Source organism: Vulpes vulpes, chromosome 7 (genome assembly GCF_048418805.1).
Source record: "Vulpes vulpes isolate BD-2025 chromosome 7, VulVul3, whole genome shotgun sequence".
NCBI classification, from domain to species: Eukaryota; Metazoa; Chordata; class Mammalia; order Carnivora; family Canidae; genus Vulpes; species Vulpes vulpes.
The window spans coordinates 20,468,208-20,487,825 of NC_132786.1; the positions used below are offsets into that span (position 1 = coordinate 20,468,208).

The 19,618-nt window shown below is 43.3% G+C and overlaps 1 protein-coding gene across 28 annotated transcripts in view; it reads right to left on the minus strand.

Moving 5' to 3' along the window:
* Positions 1-19,618, minus strand: part of KMT2C (lysine methyltransferase 2C) — a 284,827-nt gene that overhangs the window by 2,077 nt on the left and 263,132 nt on the right. For 18 of the 28 annotated variants that reach the window (XM_072763203.1, XM_072763205.1, XM_072763209.1 and 15 more), the window contains 14 exons: positions 18,169-18,310; positions 17,871-18,018; positions 16,246-16,424; positions 15,973-16,109; positions 14,843-15,092; positions 13,640-13,779; positions 12,671-12,778; positions 9,552-10,671; positions 8,492-8,628; positions 7,131-7,273; positions 6,692-6,860; positions 2,279-2,395; positions 1,848-1,921; positions 1,490-1,598 (listed from right to left, as the gene is read on the minus strand). In XM_072763203.1, the coding sequence (XP_072619304.1) occupies positions 1,490-1,598; positions 1,848-1,921; positions 2,279-2,395; positions 6,692-6,860; positions 7,131-7,273; positions 8,492-8,628; positions 9,552-10,671; positions 12,671-12,778; positions 13,640-13,779; positions 14,843-15,092; positions 15,973-16,109; positions 16,246-16,424; positions 17,871-18,018; positions 18,169-18,310 (2,973 nt within the window). The remainder of the gene's footprint in view (positions 1-1,489; positions 1,599-1,847; positions 1,922-2,278; positions 2,396-6,691; positions 6,861-7,130; positions 7,274-8,491; positions 8,629-9,551; positions 10,672-12,670; positions 12,779-13,639; positions 13,780-14,842; positions 15,093-15,972; positions 16,110-16,245; positions 16,425-17,870; positions 18,019-18,168; positions 18,311-19,618) is intronic. The other 10 variants (XM_072763202.1, XM_072763190.1, XM_025993759.2 and 7 more) reach the window with 5 other exon arrangements.

A 19,618-nucleotide genomic window follows, 5' to 3' on the forward strand; every position in this document is an offset into this window, starting at 1 on the left:
GATGCCTCTGCCCCCTGGGGTACCGTGTGCCCTGGGGAGGGGCTGCCCCCACCTCCGGGCCTGTGGCTGGGGGCAGTACATCCGGGGTGGGCCAGTTGCCCTGCCAAATGACATCTCTCACTTCCAAGAGGTCTATGCAGGGTGAGCCAGTTACTCCTTCTGCCTCAGACCAGCCCTGCTGGGGTGGCCAGGGGGAGCCCGCCCAGCTGGCCCGACCCCAAGCCTAAGCCCCTGGCCCACAGCGAGGACTGCCGCTCTCCAGGGTCCTTCTGACCACATGTCCTATGCAGGCCCTGTCTGCAAAGACTTTTTACACTGGAAGGGAAGACACCACCATGTACCGGGTAGCTTCTCTCTATTACTTGCAGAGTTCTTCAAGGAGATTCTCGCCACTTCATAGAAATGAAGCAGAAGCTTGCAGAAGTTAAGAGATCTACTCAAGAGGACATGGGCAGGAAGGGGAAGGAGGACCAGGAGCTCAGAGGACCCCACCTGCCCAAGGCCCCTCCTGGTGGCTGGGACAATGCTGGTGCCACACAGGTTCTCTGATTTACTTGAGATATTTCAAAACGTACCATGGGCCTTGGGTAAATTCTTGATTTAAAAAAGGGAATTCCAAAAAGATGACCACAAAAATACAAGAAATCATCACGTAGCTGTGTTCCGAAGTGGGGGGGGGGGGGGGTCCCAACAGCATAAAGACACTCAGCCCCATCCCCACCCCTGCCCCTTGGGAGGGTCCTACACAGAGACCCACACTGCTCAGTGGCATCCAGAGCATCTCAAAATGTGTGCGAATTGCATTCGTGGGAGATAGATTTGGGGAAACATAAGTATGTGGTCTAGACAGGTAATAACCTTAACAGGTGAAAGGCAACCATGAGACCAAAGAAACAAATGTCAAGTTCAGCTTCCAGCATTTTCAAGGAGAGAAAAAATAGTAAAAGAGCCAAACTGTTTGAAAATCTGTTGAGAAAAATCTGTCACCTTGTATTGATCCTAAGTGTGAATACAGGTGATCTGGACCCACATGCTGCCCCCAGACTGGCTGCCCCCAGCCTCTCAGTGGTCACATGAGTCGTAATGTTCCCAGACATCACAGAGGCCACAATACCTTGACATTCCCCAGATATCCACTGGATGACAAGTAGACTCTAAGGAGAGGGATACTGCCAAACTGTGACCCCGGGGGTAAAGCAGGAGCCCTAAGACATGGGAAAACACTGCCACGTGGGTAAGGTGGGGACGTAGGGCTCACGGAGCACAGAACGAGGGAACCAGGGAGCCGGTACTGAATCTTGCAAGTCTGCCATGAAGAGGACGGAGCACTTGATGTCCAGGATGCCGTGAGGGCATGGCAACCTTGGACTCACCACACAGAGAGTTTTCTAGCAGTAAAGACCCGGAGAATGCCTGGGCAAGATTACCTGGCAAGCAGCGACCTACAAGCAGGGATATGAGAGAGCAGACGTGATCCCAAGACTCTTACCTCTTCTCCTTTCTGGATCCTCCGGTTGGAGCTGATGATAATTTTGTGTCCTCTCTCAAAAGTCACCACTTCAGCCACACAGTTAGGTGCACACGAATGGTTGATATATCTGTAAGCCACCGTTTCAGAAAACAATTTATTATGAAACAGCTGGAAGAAGTTTTAAAAACCTTCAGTTCATACGGAAAACTCTTTCCTAATTACATTTCTACCTGACCGTTCGTAGAACAAGAATACACAATTTTAAATGAAAATTCTTTTCAAAGCTCATCTGCTCTGAATTTTCAATCCTGGAGGCTGTCATGAGTGCATGGACCCACTGGGCACAACTTCCTTGACCAGATTCCCTCGGTCTCACCTGGCAGGCCCTCCGGTGAGTGTCGCATCAATCACATGATCATTATCCATGCGGAACATGTACACGCCACGATTCTGAAAGAGAAAAGTCAGAAATTCCTCCACGTGCATGTTCAGAGCAGGAACACTTAGCTGGAAGTGAATGGAAACACAGCCCAATTGTGCTCACTGTGCATGTCACACAACCGTGGTCACGCGGTGTGAACAGAGAGCAGCACATTGGAAGGTTGCTCGTAAGGCTCACTAATCTACAGCTGTATCTATGCAAATAGTAACACTGACTAGATAGGGTGAGGCTGATGGAAAAAACAAGGAAAACACAAGAATATCTGGATGTCGCTTTTGTTCAAAACTGAATCTCGTAGACAGTCTGATCTGGCTCCCGTATGCAGCTCTTAGACGACATGGGGACTGAGGGGGACTGCCACTTACCTGAGACTCATACAGCTTCTCTTTTCTGTTTGCAACTTCGTTTCGAATGATAGTCCCGATGTACTCAATGACCATGGTGTGCTTTTCGATGTCTCTAGCAGCATACAGACCCAGCCCCTGCAGAAGAAATAAATTAAAAATGGCACGGGGTGGGGGTAGGGGTAAGTAGCTTGTGTATATGTTCCTCAAAAATCACTTCAATTTCTTTGACTACAAACCTGATTCCCCTTTATACAAAGACCACAGCAAAAGCTATAGTGAAGATTTCACCTGAACTGTTTTTTTAATTAAATATAATATCTGAGGGCAGCCCCGGTGGCGTAGCAGTTTAGCGCCGCCTGCAGCCCAGGGCATGATCCTGGAGACCCTGGATCGAGTCCTGTGTCAGGCTCTCTGCATGGAGCCTGCTCCTCCCTCTGCCTGTGTCTCTGCCTCTCTCTCTCTCTCTCTCTGTGTCTCTATGAATGAATAAATAAAATCTTAAAGGAAAAAAAATATAATATCTGAAACAATCTTGCCACTTAAAAGTAATGCCATTACTATCTTGCTTTTCTAAATTCTGAAGGTATATTTACAAAACAGTGCGTTACTGACTGGCTGCCACATTCCGCTGGGTTATCCTATCTTCCATGTAATTCATGCTGAGACCCCACCAACTAAACAGGCTTAATAGCTTCTGGTATTTACTTTAACCCATTACTATCTCTAAAAGGATGTAACAGGACAACAACTTAAAATATCAGAAATAGGGCAAACCATAAGGGATTATTAATACTATAGTCATGTTTCAGATTGAAGCCGGGGCAAAAGGAGAAGCAGGTTAAGTTATTCTGCTCTAATTACCAGAAAAGTTGGAAAGAAATGGAAGTTCTTCAGGAAGGCAACCTTCTCCCCTAAAGTTTTAAGGCCACAGAGAAAACACTGCACTGGCTAAAAACACTGCAGCAGGTCTCTCATTTGGCAGCTCCTACTGTATATGCTAGTGGTCTAATAAATCACACACTGTGTGTACCTTTACAAGTTTTTAGCCTTGCGGATTCTGGAAAAATAACATACTGAAAAAAAATATGGTTGATTTCCATGAATATTTGATATTTTCTTGTCAAGGTGTGGATGTGTTTGCCTTCTCAACTCAAACTGCCTAGAAGACCACCACAGTAACCAAGCAGGGAAGAGCGTGTGCTAACTGGGGAGTCCCCTGGGGAACAGCCCCTGTCAAGTACCGCCGCGGGGCACATAGTACCAAGGGCTGATCTTAGAGACTCTGGTGTCAACTATTATCTTCTGGGGGAAAAAAGTTTTATGCAACTTATCTGTTCAATTCCAACATAACTGAGGTGAAAGAATCAGAACACAGAAAAAGGAGTATGTCTAGAGATCAATATAGTTTGGTATAAGTATAGACAAGAAGATCAATGAAGGAGAATAGAGAATCCAAGTAAATCCACGCATATGTGAAAATCTAATGTGTAATAGTTGTATAGTAGTATCACCATACTACTATATGGTGTCCTAATTCAGTGTAATATGGGAGAGTTATTAACTAAATGGTGCTTCAACTAGTTATTCACTGGAAAATAGTCTTCAACATTTAAAATTTCTGAAATACAGAAATCCAAGAAACTACATATACAATAACATCTACTGTTTGTTTTTTTTTTTTTAAGATTTTATTTATTTATTCATGAGACACAGAGAGAGAGGCAGAGATACAGGCAGAAGGAGAAGCAGGCACCATGTAGGGAACCGATGTGGGACTTGATCCCTGGACTCCAGGACCATGCCCTGAGCCAAAGGCAGACACTCAACCACTGAGCCACCCAGGCGTCCCTAAAATCTACTGTCTTAACCAAGACTAGAAGCTATAGAAAATTATGTATATTTGACTATATAAAAATTAAAACTTTTATAAGTAGCTTAATAACCAAAGGGTGTTTGGTAGGGGAGCACATCTATTAGCACAAGTTCTTATGATTTGGAATATGGACAAAGGATGAATAGGTGATTCATAGAAGAGCAAATCCAAATGGCACATATGAAAAGTCGTTCATTCATCAGCAGTTAAAAACTGCAGAGATGGAAGCAGTATCAGTCTGGCAGAAACATAAAAGGGCAATAGCACTACAAATAGGAAAAGGAGAGAGACAGTCTCCTAAATGCAGGAAGAAATGTGCAACTGTAGCCTTTTCAGAAAACTAACAAGGTCTGCTAAGATGAAAAGTACATACTTTTACACAGTAATTTCACATGTGGGAATAGTCTCCAAAGGAGTGAGTCTGTCACAATACACGGGGATATTTGTACAAGATACTGATGCTATTTTGGGGGAAACGAAACAAAACAAATGTTCACCAGTTGTGGAACAGTTTAATTAATTACAGTTCATCAACATCACGGAACATCACAGAGCCATTAGGGAGAATCAAACAGAGCCACCTCAGTTGTCCTAGAGGATTCACTGAGGATTTGCAAGAAAAGGATGCTGCAGAAAAGCATATGGGAATGACTCCGCTGATACATCAGTGCACAGATGTGTGTGCACCGTCAGGACAGTCACAGGGACCCCACTGAGCTCAGGGGTTAAGAAATCACTGAAATGGGGATGCCTGAGTGGCTCAGCGGTTGAGCGTCTGCCTTCAGGGCGTGATCCCAGAGTCCTGAGATCGAGTCCCACATCAGACTTCCTGCAGGGAGCCTGCTTCTCCCTCCTTCTGCCTGTGTCTCTGCTGCTATCTCTCATGAATAAATAAATAAAATCTTAAAAAAAAAAAAAAAAGAAATCACTGAAATGATAGGGAATAAAACAGATGTCAAGAAACAGGAATGGTAAAAGAGTGAATGAGCCATTTGGGAACATTTAAAATGGAAAAGTAACAGACGTAGCCCAGAAGAAAGACACACCAGAGCAGACCACTGGATTCCCCAGGAACTGAAGAGGTTCCATTCTTGATGCAACAGCAGAAAAGAAAAGAAAGATATTGTATTTGTAATTTAAAAATGTAGCATCAGACAAAAAGATCAAGAGCACAAAGGGCTCTTAGTTGATTTTTTTTTTTTTTTAAGCACAAAAGAAAGATTAGCAGATGAAGTAGAAATCACAAAACAAGGACAAGGGAAGCAGACACAGAGGGGGAAAGGAGGGCTGTGGGTGGAGACAGAAGTTCCTTCCTGTCCTCCCACTAGTCATCTGGGGGCCCCACTGTGGGGGCCAGGCCAGAAGGCAGGTCCCAGGTGCTGCTACTGCTGGTATCGGGTCCACCCTGTGAGATCTCACAGGTCTGATATTTATCTATAGGTTCAAACAGAAAGAAACAGATAGGAAACTACAGAAGAATTAATACAGAAACATTCCTGAGACCAAAGGTCACAATGCTCCAGGTTGGAAAAGATCATCAAAGAAGGATGGACAGAAGGATGCAAGGGGGGGGGGGGGGGGGGGGGGGCAGAAAATGACTGAACCTAAGGCACATTTTTTGTAAAATATCCAAACATCACAAACAAGAAGATGATCCTACAATCTTCCCAGGAGGGAAAATTTTCCTACAAAGGAACGAGAATCCCCATGAGCAGAGGCGACGGAATGTAGATCAGACTTTCATTGTAAGGGATCACACTGGGTGTGAGTGGGGCTAGGTGGATGGAGCGCAGAGGTGCCATGGCAGAGAAAACAGGGAGGCAGAGCCCAACAGTGGACTTGAGAGCTCTTCTGAGGGGGAAAGGCAACAGAACTCGAGGATGCTCTAGATCTGGGCATCCTGAGGCCAAGGTACACAATTTGTGGATGGGGACCACTGGCAGGATGACTGGGCTTAGGGACCGAGAGGTTTGGCAAAGCGAGCTTTATACTTCCATCCTGGGACATCCAAGGGGAGATGCTGAATAGGCCTGGGGTTCCTTAGGTCTGCAGCTCAGCAAGTCTGGATCACAGATGTAAAGTAAATGCTTAGCCTACAGATGGCTCTTTCTCTAAGGTATTCTACAATCTACATACCAGAAAATACAGTGCTTTCATGAAAAAAGGCTTCCAAAAGAACTCCTCACATTGGAATATCTTTTGAAACTATTTTCATTTCTATTTTTCAGAAGTATTTGAAACAGCTCTAGTGAACTCTCCACAAATCCAGTGTGTGCCAAATACAGTGGTACCTGCTTCCCATGAGCCCTCATCAAGATGCAAAGATGCAGATTCTGGAGGTAGTCCCATTTGAGGAAGAAAAGCATCCATGCTCCAAGAGCCATATTCGGTCACTAATCAGTGTTTGCAAACTAGCAAGAAATGACAGGATTTTTAAAATGCGATTCTAATCCTGCAGCTGAACAAAATCCTTCTTCACCTACCGGATGTCAGTACCTTCTGATGGCTAGACCCCATCCTGTTGCTCTCCTCTTCCCAAAGACAGACTATTTCCTCACCTGGATACGAGACCGGGCCAGATAGACATTGGATTTCCACTCGGTCTTCATCTTCCGGTACTGCGAGGACTTGGAGTGGACAAACTGCTTACTGTATGGTGCGTTCAGCTCCCCCGTGACCGTGCTCTGAAAGGACTTGGATGTGCTGGTGCTGTTCAGGGTGTGAGGCCTGCACACAATGGCATGTCAACAGGAAAAAATAAAAGGAAAACTGAAGATATCTCCGAATAATGCCCAAAGCCAAGATGATTCAAATTCTTACTGACAGGAACATACATGGAAAGCCGCCTAGCAGAGCCACACGGCGAGTTCTCTAATGTGGTCGGCACGGACACAGCCAGAGACAGCAGGGTTTGTAAGCAGCAGACAAATCAAGCACAAAAACCACTAATACGCCTAGAAACCCTGGGCTGTACTATGTGAAGTTAAAACAAAATACCTTAACACAAACCTCTTGACATGGGCACTCATTTTAGGCTCAGAACGGGCACAGCCTGTGGGGTTAACGGCAAGAGGGAGTTCCATGAGAGGGTTGCGGCCATACCGAAAGGTGTAGTTCTCACACGCCTCAACCCCAGGGAGCTGCAAAGGAGTAAAACAGACAGAAGGTTAGTTCATGTGATGAGGACTGCGGACGACCTTAATGCTGGCCAAAGGATGGCCCACCTGGAACCTTTGTGGAAATAACTAGCCAATGTATTCCCTTGGCACAAAATGGTCTTTTAACTTATGTTAACATAATTGGCCTGCACTCAGATTTATTTCAATATTAATACAGAGATTTCACTTTCAAAGTGAAACTCTGTAAACGCTGACAAATGCTCCTTGAAGAAAAATATTAACCCACAGAACCACCACAGGCCAACCAACATACATTGCTGTGTGACCTTAAGATCTGATTATTCCAATCCAGTGTGTACGGACTTACAACTTAGTGCTTTCAATTTTTATATCTTTATTTGGAATTTAAAAATTAAATACAGTTAAAAATCATTGAATATAGTTTACTGTCTTGATTTCTCACTTCTTCAATTTGACTAAGATGAAGTTATCACATTCAATGTCCCAAGAGTGTAGGTGGTAACTGAGATTTACTTGTACAGTAATTTCATGTTACGGGCCTTTCCTAGAATATACTTCTTGTGGACATACTTCACTATAGACTTAAAAGATCATTTAGGCAGGACTCTACCAAAAGAAGCAAGTAGACATATAACTCGTGGCTTTTGAGGTGTCCTCTGCTTCTCCAAATAAATAAGTAAATAAAACAAAACCCACCAACTATCGATGACTTTTTCTTGTTCAAAATAATGCCTTAAAATCATACAATTTCCCAAAAGAAATGTGTATAGACCTATTGGTGAACTTGCTTATAATCTTAAAATACAGATAAGGCCTGGTACTCCTCCTGCAATCCAACTGCTCTGTGGTGACCGTCCCCGGGGGGGGGTGGGGGGGCGGTGGCAGGAAAGTGGGTGTCAGGGAGCAGGTACACCAGCATCCCCCCACCCATCCAGCACTGCTTGAAGGCCAAACAGCGTTTCTGTCTTTCTGTCTGCCTTGTCTTCACCCTTGAAGAGAAGCTGGAACTTGTGAGCCACTCACTAAGGGAATGTTATCATTTACTGTGGTGAATCAGAGGTGCCTTAAGAGACACGAAGAGAGCCAGGAGCCAATGCACAGGCAGAGTGCCTCCTCAGCATCCTGACTGTCACAGCCCATATTAAAACAGTCACACTGGGAACCACCAAATGCAATCAGAAAGGCAATCCCGACGCCACAGCTCGCTGAGGCACTCACTGACTCCGCGATCCGTGCCACTGCAGACACTGTTAGCCCAAACAGATCTTCTCCCTTTAGATAGGCCGGAAAAAGCTGGAGCATTTCAGACTGTTTCCTCACACATGCCACGGGCTCCAAAATTTTATCCCAAACGCCTACATACGGCCGAAACAAACAAAAACAAAACAATTTAGAACAAACCTGCCCTCTGCTAAACAGAGGGGAAAACAGGAAGCAGGATTAAACAAGAGCAAAATAAAAACTGACCAACCACTTGGAGACTTACCAGTTTCCAAGGAAAGCCTTGGAGGTGGGTATCTAACAAGCCCGGTATTACCTACTTATCAAATGGCAGTTTATTTTGAGGAGAAAAATGTGTTATGTTAAGGAAATTAAACAGTGAAAGTGGAAAAGAAAGTTTAATGTAACAAATTCACACAAGAACTTAATTCATTTTCGTACTAGGCATATAACTTTACATTTTTGACTGATTTAGTCCAATTAGCAGTACCTAAAAGTAAGTTTCTCTCCTCTTGGATTTACATTAAAATATTAAATTGATATTTCATTAGAATTATCTTCAGGGCATTTTCACACACATTTTTTTTTTTTTTAAAACTGCCAGACTTAAAAAAAAAAAAAAAAAAGCAATTCCCCTGTACTTTCTGCATCAATAAAATGACAGCTTATCATCAGAATTAAATGTCCAATTTCTAGCTCCAAATCTGTTTAATACCTGGAAATCCTCATAAAAGACAATGTATAGAATCTGCTTTACATATGGTCCCTGCCTTCTGACATTAGGAGGGTACCCAATGCAAACAGCAGGCAATGTTCATCTACAAATCACTGTTTGATGTATGCACACATACTCTGATTTAGAGGGAGTCTAGCAGGTGCTGAGAAGATGACAGGCAAAGAGCAGGTATAGTAACACATAGAAGCTATGAGTTGTGTCTGTAAATGAAAAATCTGTATCTGTTTTCATACAATATGAAACAAACAAGAGAAAACAAGGAAATACGGATATAAAACATTTGGTAACGTGCTGTGCAGGGCACACACATGTAGATCTTACCTTTAGGAGAGGAATCACTTAAGACAAGATCTTCATGGCCTTGCTCTACAATTCTGATCACGAACACTGGGCGCCCATCTTTCTCCTCAATGGAGCACAGGTAGCGGCAGCGCCTGTTGGCGTAGCGGGTGCTCCAGTACAAGCGGCTGGCTTCATAACCAACAGGAAAGAGTGCTTTAGGGGAATGGAACGCTTGCATCTGCTGTGGCAGCAGCTGACCAATTGTATGGAAGATGAGGCTTCCAACACGGAAGGTGTGGTCACGCTCCCCACGCTGCACGATGCTGGCGATTTGTCGCACCTCATCACGTTGAACATAGACCCGCCTGAAGACTGCAAAGTAACTTAATTCCTGCTCATGAATCCCCTTTGGTTTGTGCATGGGACAAAGCATAGTTTTATCCTTAAAAAACATGCATTGTGCTTTAATGGCGCAAGTAAAGTGATAGATGTTGGTACACCGAAATCGGTGACATCCGCTGGTGGCACCCATTTTATGGCAGAAGACACATTTCATCTGCAGACCCCTCCTTAGCGCCAGCTCCACGTTTATCAGGGCCCCAGCTTGGGTCTCATAGACCTCCGTGGACCACAGCGCACAATTCAAGTGGACCCACAGGTCTAAGTCAAGGTTGAGCAGTCTCGCTGGCCCGTCTGTCAATCCATCACCTTCCTCGTGACAAAAGCAACACTTCCGGTAGTCTTTAGGCACGGGGTCAGGTTTAAGGGAAGTGCCCAACTTCTTCAGAAACTCATCTATTTCATCCTCACACGGGGGTTTGAAGCTCCCCTTGGGGATTACGATGTGAATGCTCCACTTTTTCCACTTCATCCCTCTCCACTTTTTATTGATCGGCCTACAATCTTCAAACCCGCCGTGGACAGTCCTGAGCCGAGGCTTTAACTTGACTGTTACCTTGAGCTCGTCTGGCTTTGCCTCTACTTTGGCTGCTTCAAACGCCGGAGGGAATGTGATGGGGGGTGATGCCGGGGGAGACACTTCCTCTTGAAGCTGCGGGAGGCAGTGAACATCAAGAGTGGATATGTTGTTGCTGTACTGGTGAAAGGCTTTGGAAGGCATCTCTTTCACCGGAGACTGCATCATCGGAGGGGCGGATTCCTGCACAGGAAAAGGGAAGAGAAGTAGGAAGAGCAGCTCTTCTCAGGGCAGGAAGCCAAGGAGAAGGGTGTCACAGGCCTGTGCCAGGGTGGGGGTGGGGGTGGGGGGGGGGTCTCCGGGGGAGCGTGAGGGGTCATGTGCAGAAGCAGATGCCAAATGCTAAGATGCTGGCGAACATCCATGGGCTAATGGGGGCAGGGCAGTGTCAGGAATCCCTCCCCAGGCCTTCTCAACAAGGCTGTATCTCTAGAGAGAATTCTGCTCCTGAACTTTCTTGGACACTCCTCTCTAGCCATAATAAAGCCAGGAAAAAAATCAATGCTGAAGAGAGGTGCTAGCTAATTTCTACAATGGGATGATATTTTCTGTTAAACCAACTAAGAAATTCGGAACATAATCTTCTCTGAGCTTATCCCCACTCTCTGAAATTTACATCTATTAATCTTAGGCTGAATTGATTGGCATAAATGTGAAAGAAGGGGCAGTACAGTAGTCCCCTACCAGCATACATCTTACGTAACTCTTCCCTGAAGCTGGCCAGCTCTGATCCAGCTGCCAGAAGAAGTAAGCTCAGAGAGAACCCCAGGACTTTCTGGGTACCATGGGCTTTGCTGTTCTCACATACCCCCTCCACCTGGGTATCTGAGGAGACACACTTCATATAAATCTAGGAACTGCAGTACAAATTTAAAAATTACCCACTAAAAAAGCAATTCCTTCTCTTACAAAGGTTGACATATTTTTTAAAAAATATTATTTATTTATTCATGAGAGAGAGAAGGAGGGAGGGAGGGAGGCAGAGAGAGGCAGAGACACAAGCAGAGGGAGAAGCAGGCTCCATGTAGGGAGACTGATGCGGGACTGGATCCCAGGACTCCAGGATCACGCCCTAGGCTGAAGGCAGGCTCTAAACTGCTGAGCCACCCACATGTACATGTCCCAAGGTTGACATATTTTAACTTATTTTTATTAACAATTTATTTATTTTGAGAGAGAGGGAATGAGTTGGGGGCGGGGACTGGGGAGTGTGGGCAGAGGGACAAGCAGACTCCCTGTTGAGCAGAGAGCCTGACACAGGATTCGATCCCAGGACCCCGGGATCAAGACCTAAGCCAAGGGCAGAAGCTTAACCAACTGAGCCACTGATGCGCCTCAACATACTTTAAAGTCTAAACCTATCTGGCACATAATTTGATTTCATTATAATGGAAACTACTGCATATTATAAAAATAAGTCTCCAGAACATTCTCCCAGCAGACAGCAGAGCAGTGATCTGCCAGGAAGAATGACTGGCAACATCACTGCATGAGGCGGCTTCCTTTGATACGAATGGTTTAAAATGTCTATCTGCATCAACCACCACAATACACTTAAATCACACAGAATCAGGTACAGTAGACCATTTCCACCAAGGCAATGAGCAAAATGCTTTCACTCCGAAATACAGAAGTAGACTTAAAATGTGTGAAAAGCTTTTCCCATCAGGATAAGATCAATAGAAGTTTTAAGTCTCGTTGTAATTAAGAGATTAGTAATCACTTAAGTAAAATTAAAGATGTTATTAGTATTAGTATTTTATTCAATTCTGAAATGTGAAGATATAATTCAAGCCTACTCCCCTCTTGTCAGATGAGCTGATTATTTATTTATTTTTAAAAGATTTTATTTATTTATCCATGAGAGACACAGAGAAAGAGAGGCAGAGGGAGAAGCAGGCTCCACGCAGGGAGCCTGATGTGGGACTTGATCCCGGGACTCCAGGATCTGCCCTGAGCTGAAGGCAGATGCTTAACTGCTGAGCCACCCAGGCATCCCAAATGAGCTGAATTTATCTGAAATAGCAGCACGGGCTGTCCTTCCCCAGCCCACAGAGCCTCTGCTGAGACTTCCTGCACACAGAGTGATTGATATGCGCCTGTTCTATCCATTAATGTAACCCCAAATCACGGAAGTCACTCATTATACACTGTTTACTAATTGTGACTATCCTAAGTTTACCTTGCTTTCTGAGTTTTTTGCTTGTGTGGTTGATGCATAAAGAACGAAGCAGTTATTACTACAAAAGACGATGTCCTTCTCCATTCTATTAGAGCTTTCTCGGGAATCCTGAAAAGCAAAGAGAAATGTATGGGGTTCTCAACAAGTCAAAATTTCATAAAAACAAGATCTATCCACTGTTGGCTTTTATGCTATGTTAAAAGTGAAAGTAGCTCTCTACCTCAAAAGTAAAAAAGTAACTACATGCCAATATTTAGCATATAATTTAGCCAAAGAGAAAATAAATTTATAAAAATAAACTTTATTATCCATATTTCACTCTACTTAAACATATGTGGTTCTCGTAATATCCAATTTACCAATCTGTTGTTGCTGTTTGGTTTATTTTTATTTTATTTTTTTTTTAGATTTATTTATTTATTTATGATAGTCACAGAGAGAGAGAGAGACAGAGACATAGGCAGAGGGAGAAGCAGGCTCCATGCACCGGGAGTCCGACGTGGGATTTGATCCCGGGTCTCCAGGATCGCGCCCTGGGCCAAAGGCAGGCGCTAATCCACTGCGACACCCAGGGATCCCTGCTGTTTGGTTTATTTTATTTTATTTATTTATTTATTTTTAAAAGATTTTATTTATTTATTCTTGAGAGATAGAAGGAGAGATAGAGCCAGAGACACAGGCAGAGGGAGAAGCAGGCTCCATGCACCGGGAGCCCGACGTGGGATTCGATCCCGGGTATCCAGGATCGCGCCCTGGGCCAAAGGCAGGCGCCAAACCGCTGCGCCACCCAGGGATCCCCCTGCTGTTTGGTTTAAAGCTAAACATATCAAATATATGCTGAGGCTACTTCCTGGAACATGTGTCCCATGGAGCCACCATAAATGGATTCTTGCGATACAGGAGAAAAGCACTTTACAGGACGTTTTCAGCGGAGGTAGATGGTGGGTTGGAGAAGGAATACCAAAGTACCTTGCTCACAAAGGCCAGATCTCTGAAAGATTTCCTCACACCACTTCCCAGAATAACCACTTTGCAGTGACAGCACCACTGTGGTCTGAGTGCCGTGCTTTCTGCAATACCATGACTAGGATCCTTATATCCAGAAAAACCTAAATGCAGAAGACTTTCATTAGTGATTAAAGTTAATTGATAACACAATGTAGTACAAGGTATAAAACTGCACTAAATCAACTTATAACACAGCTCATTTAACTTACCTTATATTAATTATTCTTTATTAATAAAAATATTTTCTTCTAAGCAGTGGTTACATGCATGGCACTGGAGCATAAATAGAGAGACACATCTACTCTCAAGCAGCTGGGGAAATGATGCTCGTATGTGAGGAGCATGAGAGAAAACTGATCCACCACGATAGATTAAAATATTCCCCATAAGTACAAAGCAAGTGGGGTGGGGAATACTACATTTGTTTGAGAGTTAAGACGATACAAGATGTTTTATGAAAAACGAAGAGGTACATGTACAAGAGTCTTAAATAAGTGTGATTTGGAAAGTCACAGATGGCTGAGGAGAGCTCTAGGGCCAAAATAAAAATGTGGTCAGAAAGTCTGAGCACATCATTCATGAGAGGCGTGGAAGCAGAAAGGAAAACGGAAAAATCAGTAAGGCAGAAGCAGCTGGAGGCCGAAACCCAGCACAGGCAGCTCTTGGTAAGAATTCAGATGAGAAGTGAGAAGCGGCCAGGTCCTGAGAGGCGGGCAAGGGCCAAAACAAGATTCTGAGGGGATGAGGCGCAGAGGCAGAGGTGAGGATGAGACGGCTCTGCCCTTGGGGACTAGGGCACCAGCATGCCCCTGGGAAGCACAGGCCCAACAAGATGGAAGTGAGGGTGCAAGGTCCAAAAGGAAGAGGGAACAGAAACACAGGCACCAGCCCCGTGTGCACCTGGAAGAGAGGCGGTTGGTGTGGCCGGCCCTCACACAGATGCCAAAGCTGTGGGAAGGTCAGCAGCCCAGTACTCCCCGGGTGACATCCCAACCCACTAATGGCAAATCATACCACAGATGACAGAGAAGGATAAATTACCCAGGACTACACACCAACCTGCTACCTGTTACTTATTCAAAACTAAGTAGGATTTTAAAGAGAATAAGCTTAACTTGTGAATGGAGAATGAATGTGAGGTTAACAAAAAGTAAACTAGCTCACCATTGCTTGTTGGAGGGAATGGCCCATCAGGCTGCTTCAGCCGGTAAGAGCTTGCTAATCTGGGAGGGTTTGCAGGTCCTGGCGGAGGCCCACGAAGAAATAAATGCTGTCGACACTCCAAACCTGGGTTTACTCTGTGGCTACTGACCAAACCCATGGATGGAACATCTGGAGCATTACTAACCTCATAGCTATTAGGGATTCGGACGTGAAGAAGGTCGGAAAATGCAGCCACCACACTGCTAATGTTCTAGAACAAAAGTGTAAACACTGTGTTACCCTGCCTAAGGCAACAGTGAGCCACAGAAGCAAACTTTGCTCTTCAGGTCACTGCTATCTGCAGGACACATACAATGCAAACAAATCCAACAAAAGTTTCATTTGGACTTAAGAGTCTCAGGAAAAAAAAATTTTTTTAATGGACCAGTACTCCTATCAAGCTTTCCTAAACAGAAATCCTCATACAGGGATCCAATTCATGTTAAGTATTTGTGCAACTGTTAGCTATCTGACTATCTGACGGGTGAAAAGGACACAGCCACAAGGAGGGCACTAAGCCTCATCAGGTTTCATAGTTGGGCAGAAACTCCCTCCAAGTGGACTCTGTCCAGGTCTGGGCAGACGTCTGCGACAGCCCACAAGAACATTCACTGTCCTACCAACTGCTAAGTTATGTGGATGACCAAAACGTCCTATCACTATACCAATAGTAAGGTTGCCAATATCCTCACAGAATTGAGAGAGAAAAAAATTCTCAATTTACTAGTGTTTGATATAAGCAGCTGCTACCTCAACACTTACACTGCTTCTGTAAAACTTCTACTGTCAACAAAGTTCTTTCTTGCTGCTTCATTTTCTATGTGCAGTTATTGAAAAGTTTCTCTCCACATCCTTTAATAAAAACACGAGAACACAAACTTTATTCTGTCCCAGCTTCAGCTGAGACCAATGTGATGCTTATTCAGAGTGCTCAGAAGCAACCCAGACATCTGAATGACTGCTAATCCTACCTCTCACCGGGAGTTTCTGTCTGCCATTACCCTGCTGTGCACATCTTGCTGTAAGCCACCTAACACACCTTTAAGAACGGGGGACACAGTTTATAATGTTAAAAAGTATTTTGTCTTTACCTCAGCAGCTGTAGGATGCAGAGTAATTGCCACAGATATAAGACCTGATCTGGGACCATTTGGGGATGAACCAAAAGGTGGTGTGAAAAATAAAGTGCCTGGCTCAGTTTTGATGTCATTCCTTCTAGATTCCAAACCTTAAATGGGGGGGGGGGGGGGGGGAGAAAGAAGGAAAGATGGACTGAGTGTTAATGGCTTCTCAAAATCAATATACAAACATTAGTAAACTGGCACACTGTAAAGAGAAAGAATGTGGCTGAGTACTTTCCCTACCTTTCCCAGCACTGCTAGGAAGAATAGGAATAATAGGGGATGGCACAGGCTCTGGAGGCTCCTCTTTGACCAACGACAAATCTGGGTACCTGCTGACTTCCATCCCGACCACGCTCTCAGGAGAGGAGGAGGGAACAAAGCTGTCAGGAGTATCCCGGTCACCACCATGATCCTGTATCCTGAGGGAAGAACAAACAGAACACATCAACAGGTGCAGATCCATGCCTGGGGGCTTCCTTCACCCACCGCGCTCTCTCTGTGAGCATGACTACAAGGTTCCCTTGGACAATGGCAATAATGTAAGAAGTCAAAGAGCAGGTTCAGGGCCAAAGAATAAATCTCTCAGAAAAAGACCTAAGAAACACATTTCAACTATTAAGCAATTTGAACAATAGGTTTCCTCCTGACTAAACTTCAGCATCAAAGTTTTAAGACCGGCCAAAGAAAGATGATGATCAGATTATAACACAGAAGAGAAAGGATGAATACTCAGACCTCTGCCAAGTGCCAGATCCCTGAGACTATGGGAACAGCGTGCAGCCAGAAAGGGAAGAAGCCAAGTCACACACCCGCATAGTGGCAACGCAAGGGAACACTTGGTCAGTAGGGCTCCATAGGCCTTTATTTTTCTTAACTGATTAAATATGGTGAAAAGAAGAGGAGAATGGTCTAACCCAAGAAGCCAGAGGTTAACGAGGGTGACTGAGGTCAGAGGGCAAGTGTGGTCTCAAGCTGATGCTGCAGGATATTCCCAAACCTGGGGTCTCTTACTTCCCCCACCCCTGAGGAGACACTGTTATGAAAGAGAATTTGAGCAGCAAAATTATGAGGAGACTCAAGAGTGGCTTCCAGACAGGCCCCTGTGAAATCCAGGAGTGGAGCGGATCCCCACCCATACATATCTAGGAGACTGCCTCCTACAACTACTCTCAATTCACCAGTCTAGCAATTTCTAGCAGTTAGATGCAGAAGAGAGCAACGAGACCCGGATTCTAAATCTGGACGAGTAACTTCTCTTTGGTCCAGTTTTCATGTTAGTATAAAGTAAGGGACTTAATCTAATTGATGTCTCATCAAATAGAGGGTAGTTATCAGATTATCCAAGAAAAAGAGAATCCTCTGATGAAGTTCATTAAGAACCTTTCCTACATCTAGGTAGGTGGGTTGAGATTATCTACTAAGGGAAGCAGATTCTCCCCTCAGAATCTTGGGTCTAAAGAGCTGACACAAAGAAGTACAAAGCTCTGGATGGGATAGTCCTTAAATTTCCTTCCATGCAAGCATTCTCTGAGATCTGTGACTGCCGCCCTTTTATTTTAGATATCTGCAAACATCAATAAATGACAATGATCTTTGAAATATTTTGTGTAGAGACTCCCCTTGCCTTAGTGCCTGTTTGATTATTTGTTGAACTTTCTATACCATTCAGGAACTTAAAAATGTACAAACTAATTACATTTAACAGTAAGAATATTTTAAAAATAAGGTTCTAAAGAAAACTATTCATCAAATGTTTACCCCTTAAATGTTTTTACATGTGATCCCTATAGGCATTCTGCTAAATATACACATATTTTTAAAAATATGAAGTAACTAAAAAATATGTGAGAGAAAAGGAACTCTACCTTAATTCTTCCTGATTATTATGAGGTGGTGTTGGCAATGAGGCTGGAACATCAACTGTCTTTGGGCCTTGAGCAATAGCTCTGGCTAACAAGTCATCCTGTGGTCTGAATGGCAGCTGAAATGGTTTAGGTCCTAGGCTTTTGGTAACTGGAAAAGCAAAAACACATAAACAAAAAATAGATTTCATCAAAACAGATACATGGGTAGAACTTTGCAGCCTGACTGCTTTTCTAACATATACAGTTGGCAAAGGGAACACTCCTTAAAGGTGTACAACTCAGAGATGTAACATCATACCTTCATGGCTCATTAATACGCCGGCTCTTCCAGCAAGTTCTTCAGTTGTCGCAAAACCATTTGCCATCTTCTGACAAGCCATAGGAGGTGGTGTAGGAGGAAGAGAGGCAGGGGGTGTTGGAGGATTACTTAAATTATTCTGCTGCAGGAGACCAAAAAATTTTAAATTATATGCTACAGAGCAAATATGCCATGACCTTGCTAAAACTTAGTTCTGTGAATTTTTAGCACATGGAAGCAAGGCTACAGAAATGTCATCAAGATGCATCTTCATTCCTAAATGCATACCAAGAAGAAAAATAAAGGTCCAAGGCAAGGAGGTTTTTTGGTGGAAGAAATACTCATGCTTGTATGGACAAATTAGCCATTTGCTTACTCTGCCTAGCTTGAGCACTTGCATTAAGAAGCAAAGTTACATTATTCTATTCTATACATGTCTTTTTAAATCTCATTGTTATAGCCAGTGAAAGACAGCTTTAAAATTCAATCAATAAATTGCAAAGAGTTCTCAAAAGTTCAATTATTAAATTCTCATTAAGATATGCCCCAGTTCTATAAAACAAAACAAAACAAAACAAAAAAAACAACTAAAACTAAAACTTGAGAATTTGTGGTCCTAATCCTCTAATTACATACTCCTATCCTCAATATTAGAATCTGGATTGTCCAAAAGCTCTATAAGAAGCAAAAGTCACAGCAATAACACTGAAATGCCTAAATCATTAACAAATGGGAGTCCCCTCCAAATATTTTTCTCTGCTTAGCATTTTTCTCTGCTTAGTCATCAATTTGTCATTTGTTGATTGATCAGTCTCTCAGGCATTGTTGGAATCTACCAGTAATACCATGAAAATCAAGTGCAAGGTGAAATTACAAATCTTGCAAAGATCTAGGATTTCATGAAGGTAATGAAGTTGTGTTGGAGAATAGCTTGCATCAGAAGAGAAGGTGTTTACAAGAGTTAGGACAGGTTCTAACTGAAGAGAAAAGCCGACAATGATAATAAATGGAGCATCACAAGAGAATGACTTTAATACTAACATAAGAAGAGAAGCCTTCCAGGAAACTGATGATACTCTCAAATATTTTTGCAAAAAAGATCATTTTACAAAAGTCAGATGTGAAGTAAAGAAAGTCTAATGAGGCTGTTATAAAATGCTAAAATAATAATACCAAAAGATAAATTTTAGTTTGATTTTTTAGTTTAAGAATTAATGTCTAGTTGTAATTAGTACCTAAATCATTAAACAAAATACATTTTTCAATTTTTTCATTTTACTTTTCAGGGAAAATTACTAACTACATTTTTTAATTCTATTTACTATGAATTTGGATTGATTTTAAGAGTTAATAAAGGTTATAGGAAAACAGGTATTTTCTCTACCATAGAAATACATGATGGATGCTCTTCACTATTTGTATTCTTACCTATAAAAATTTCAAATGTTTA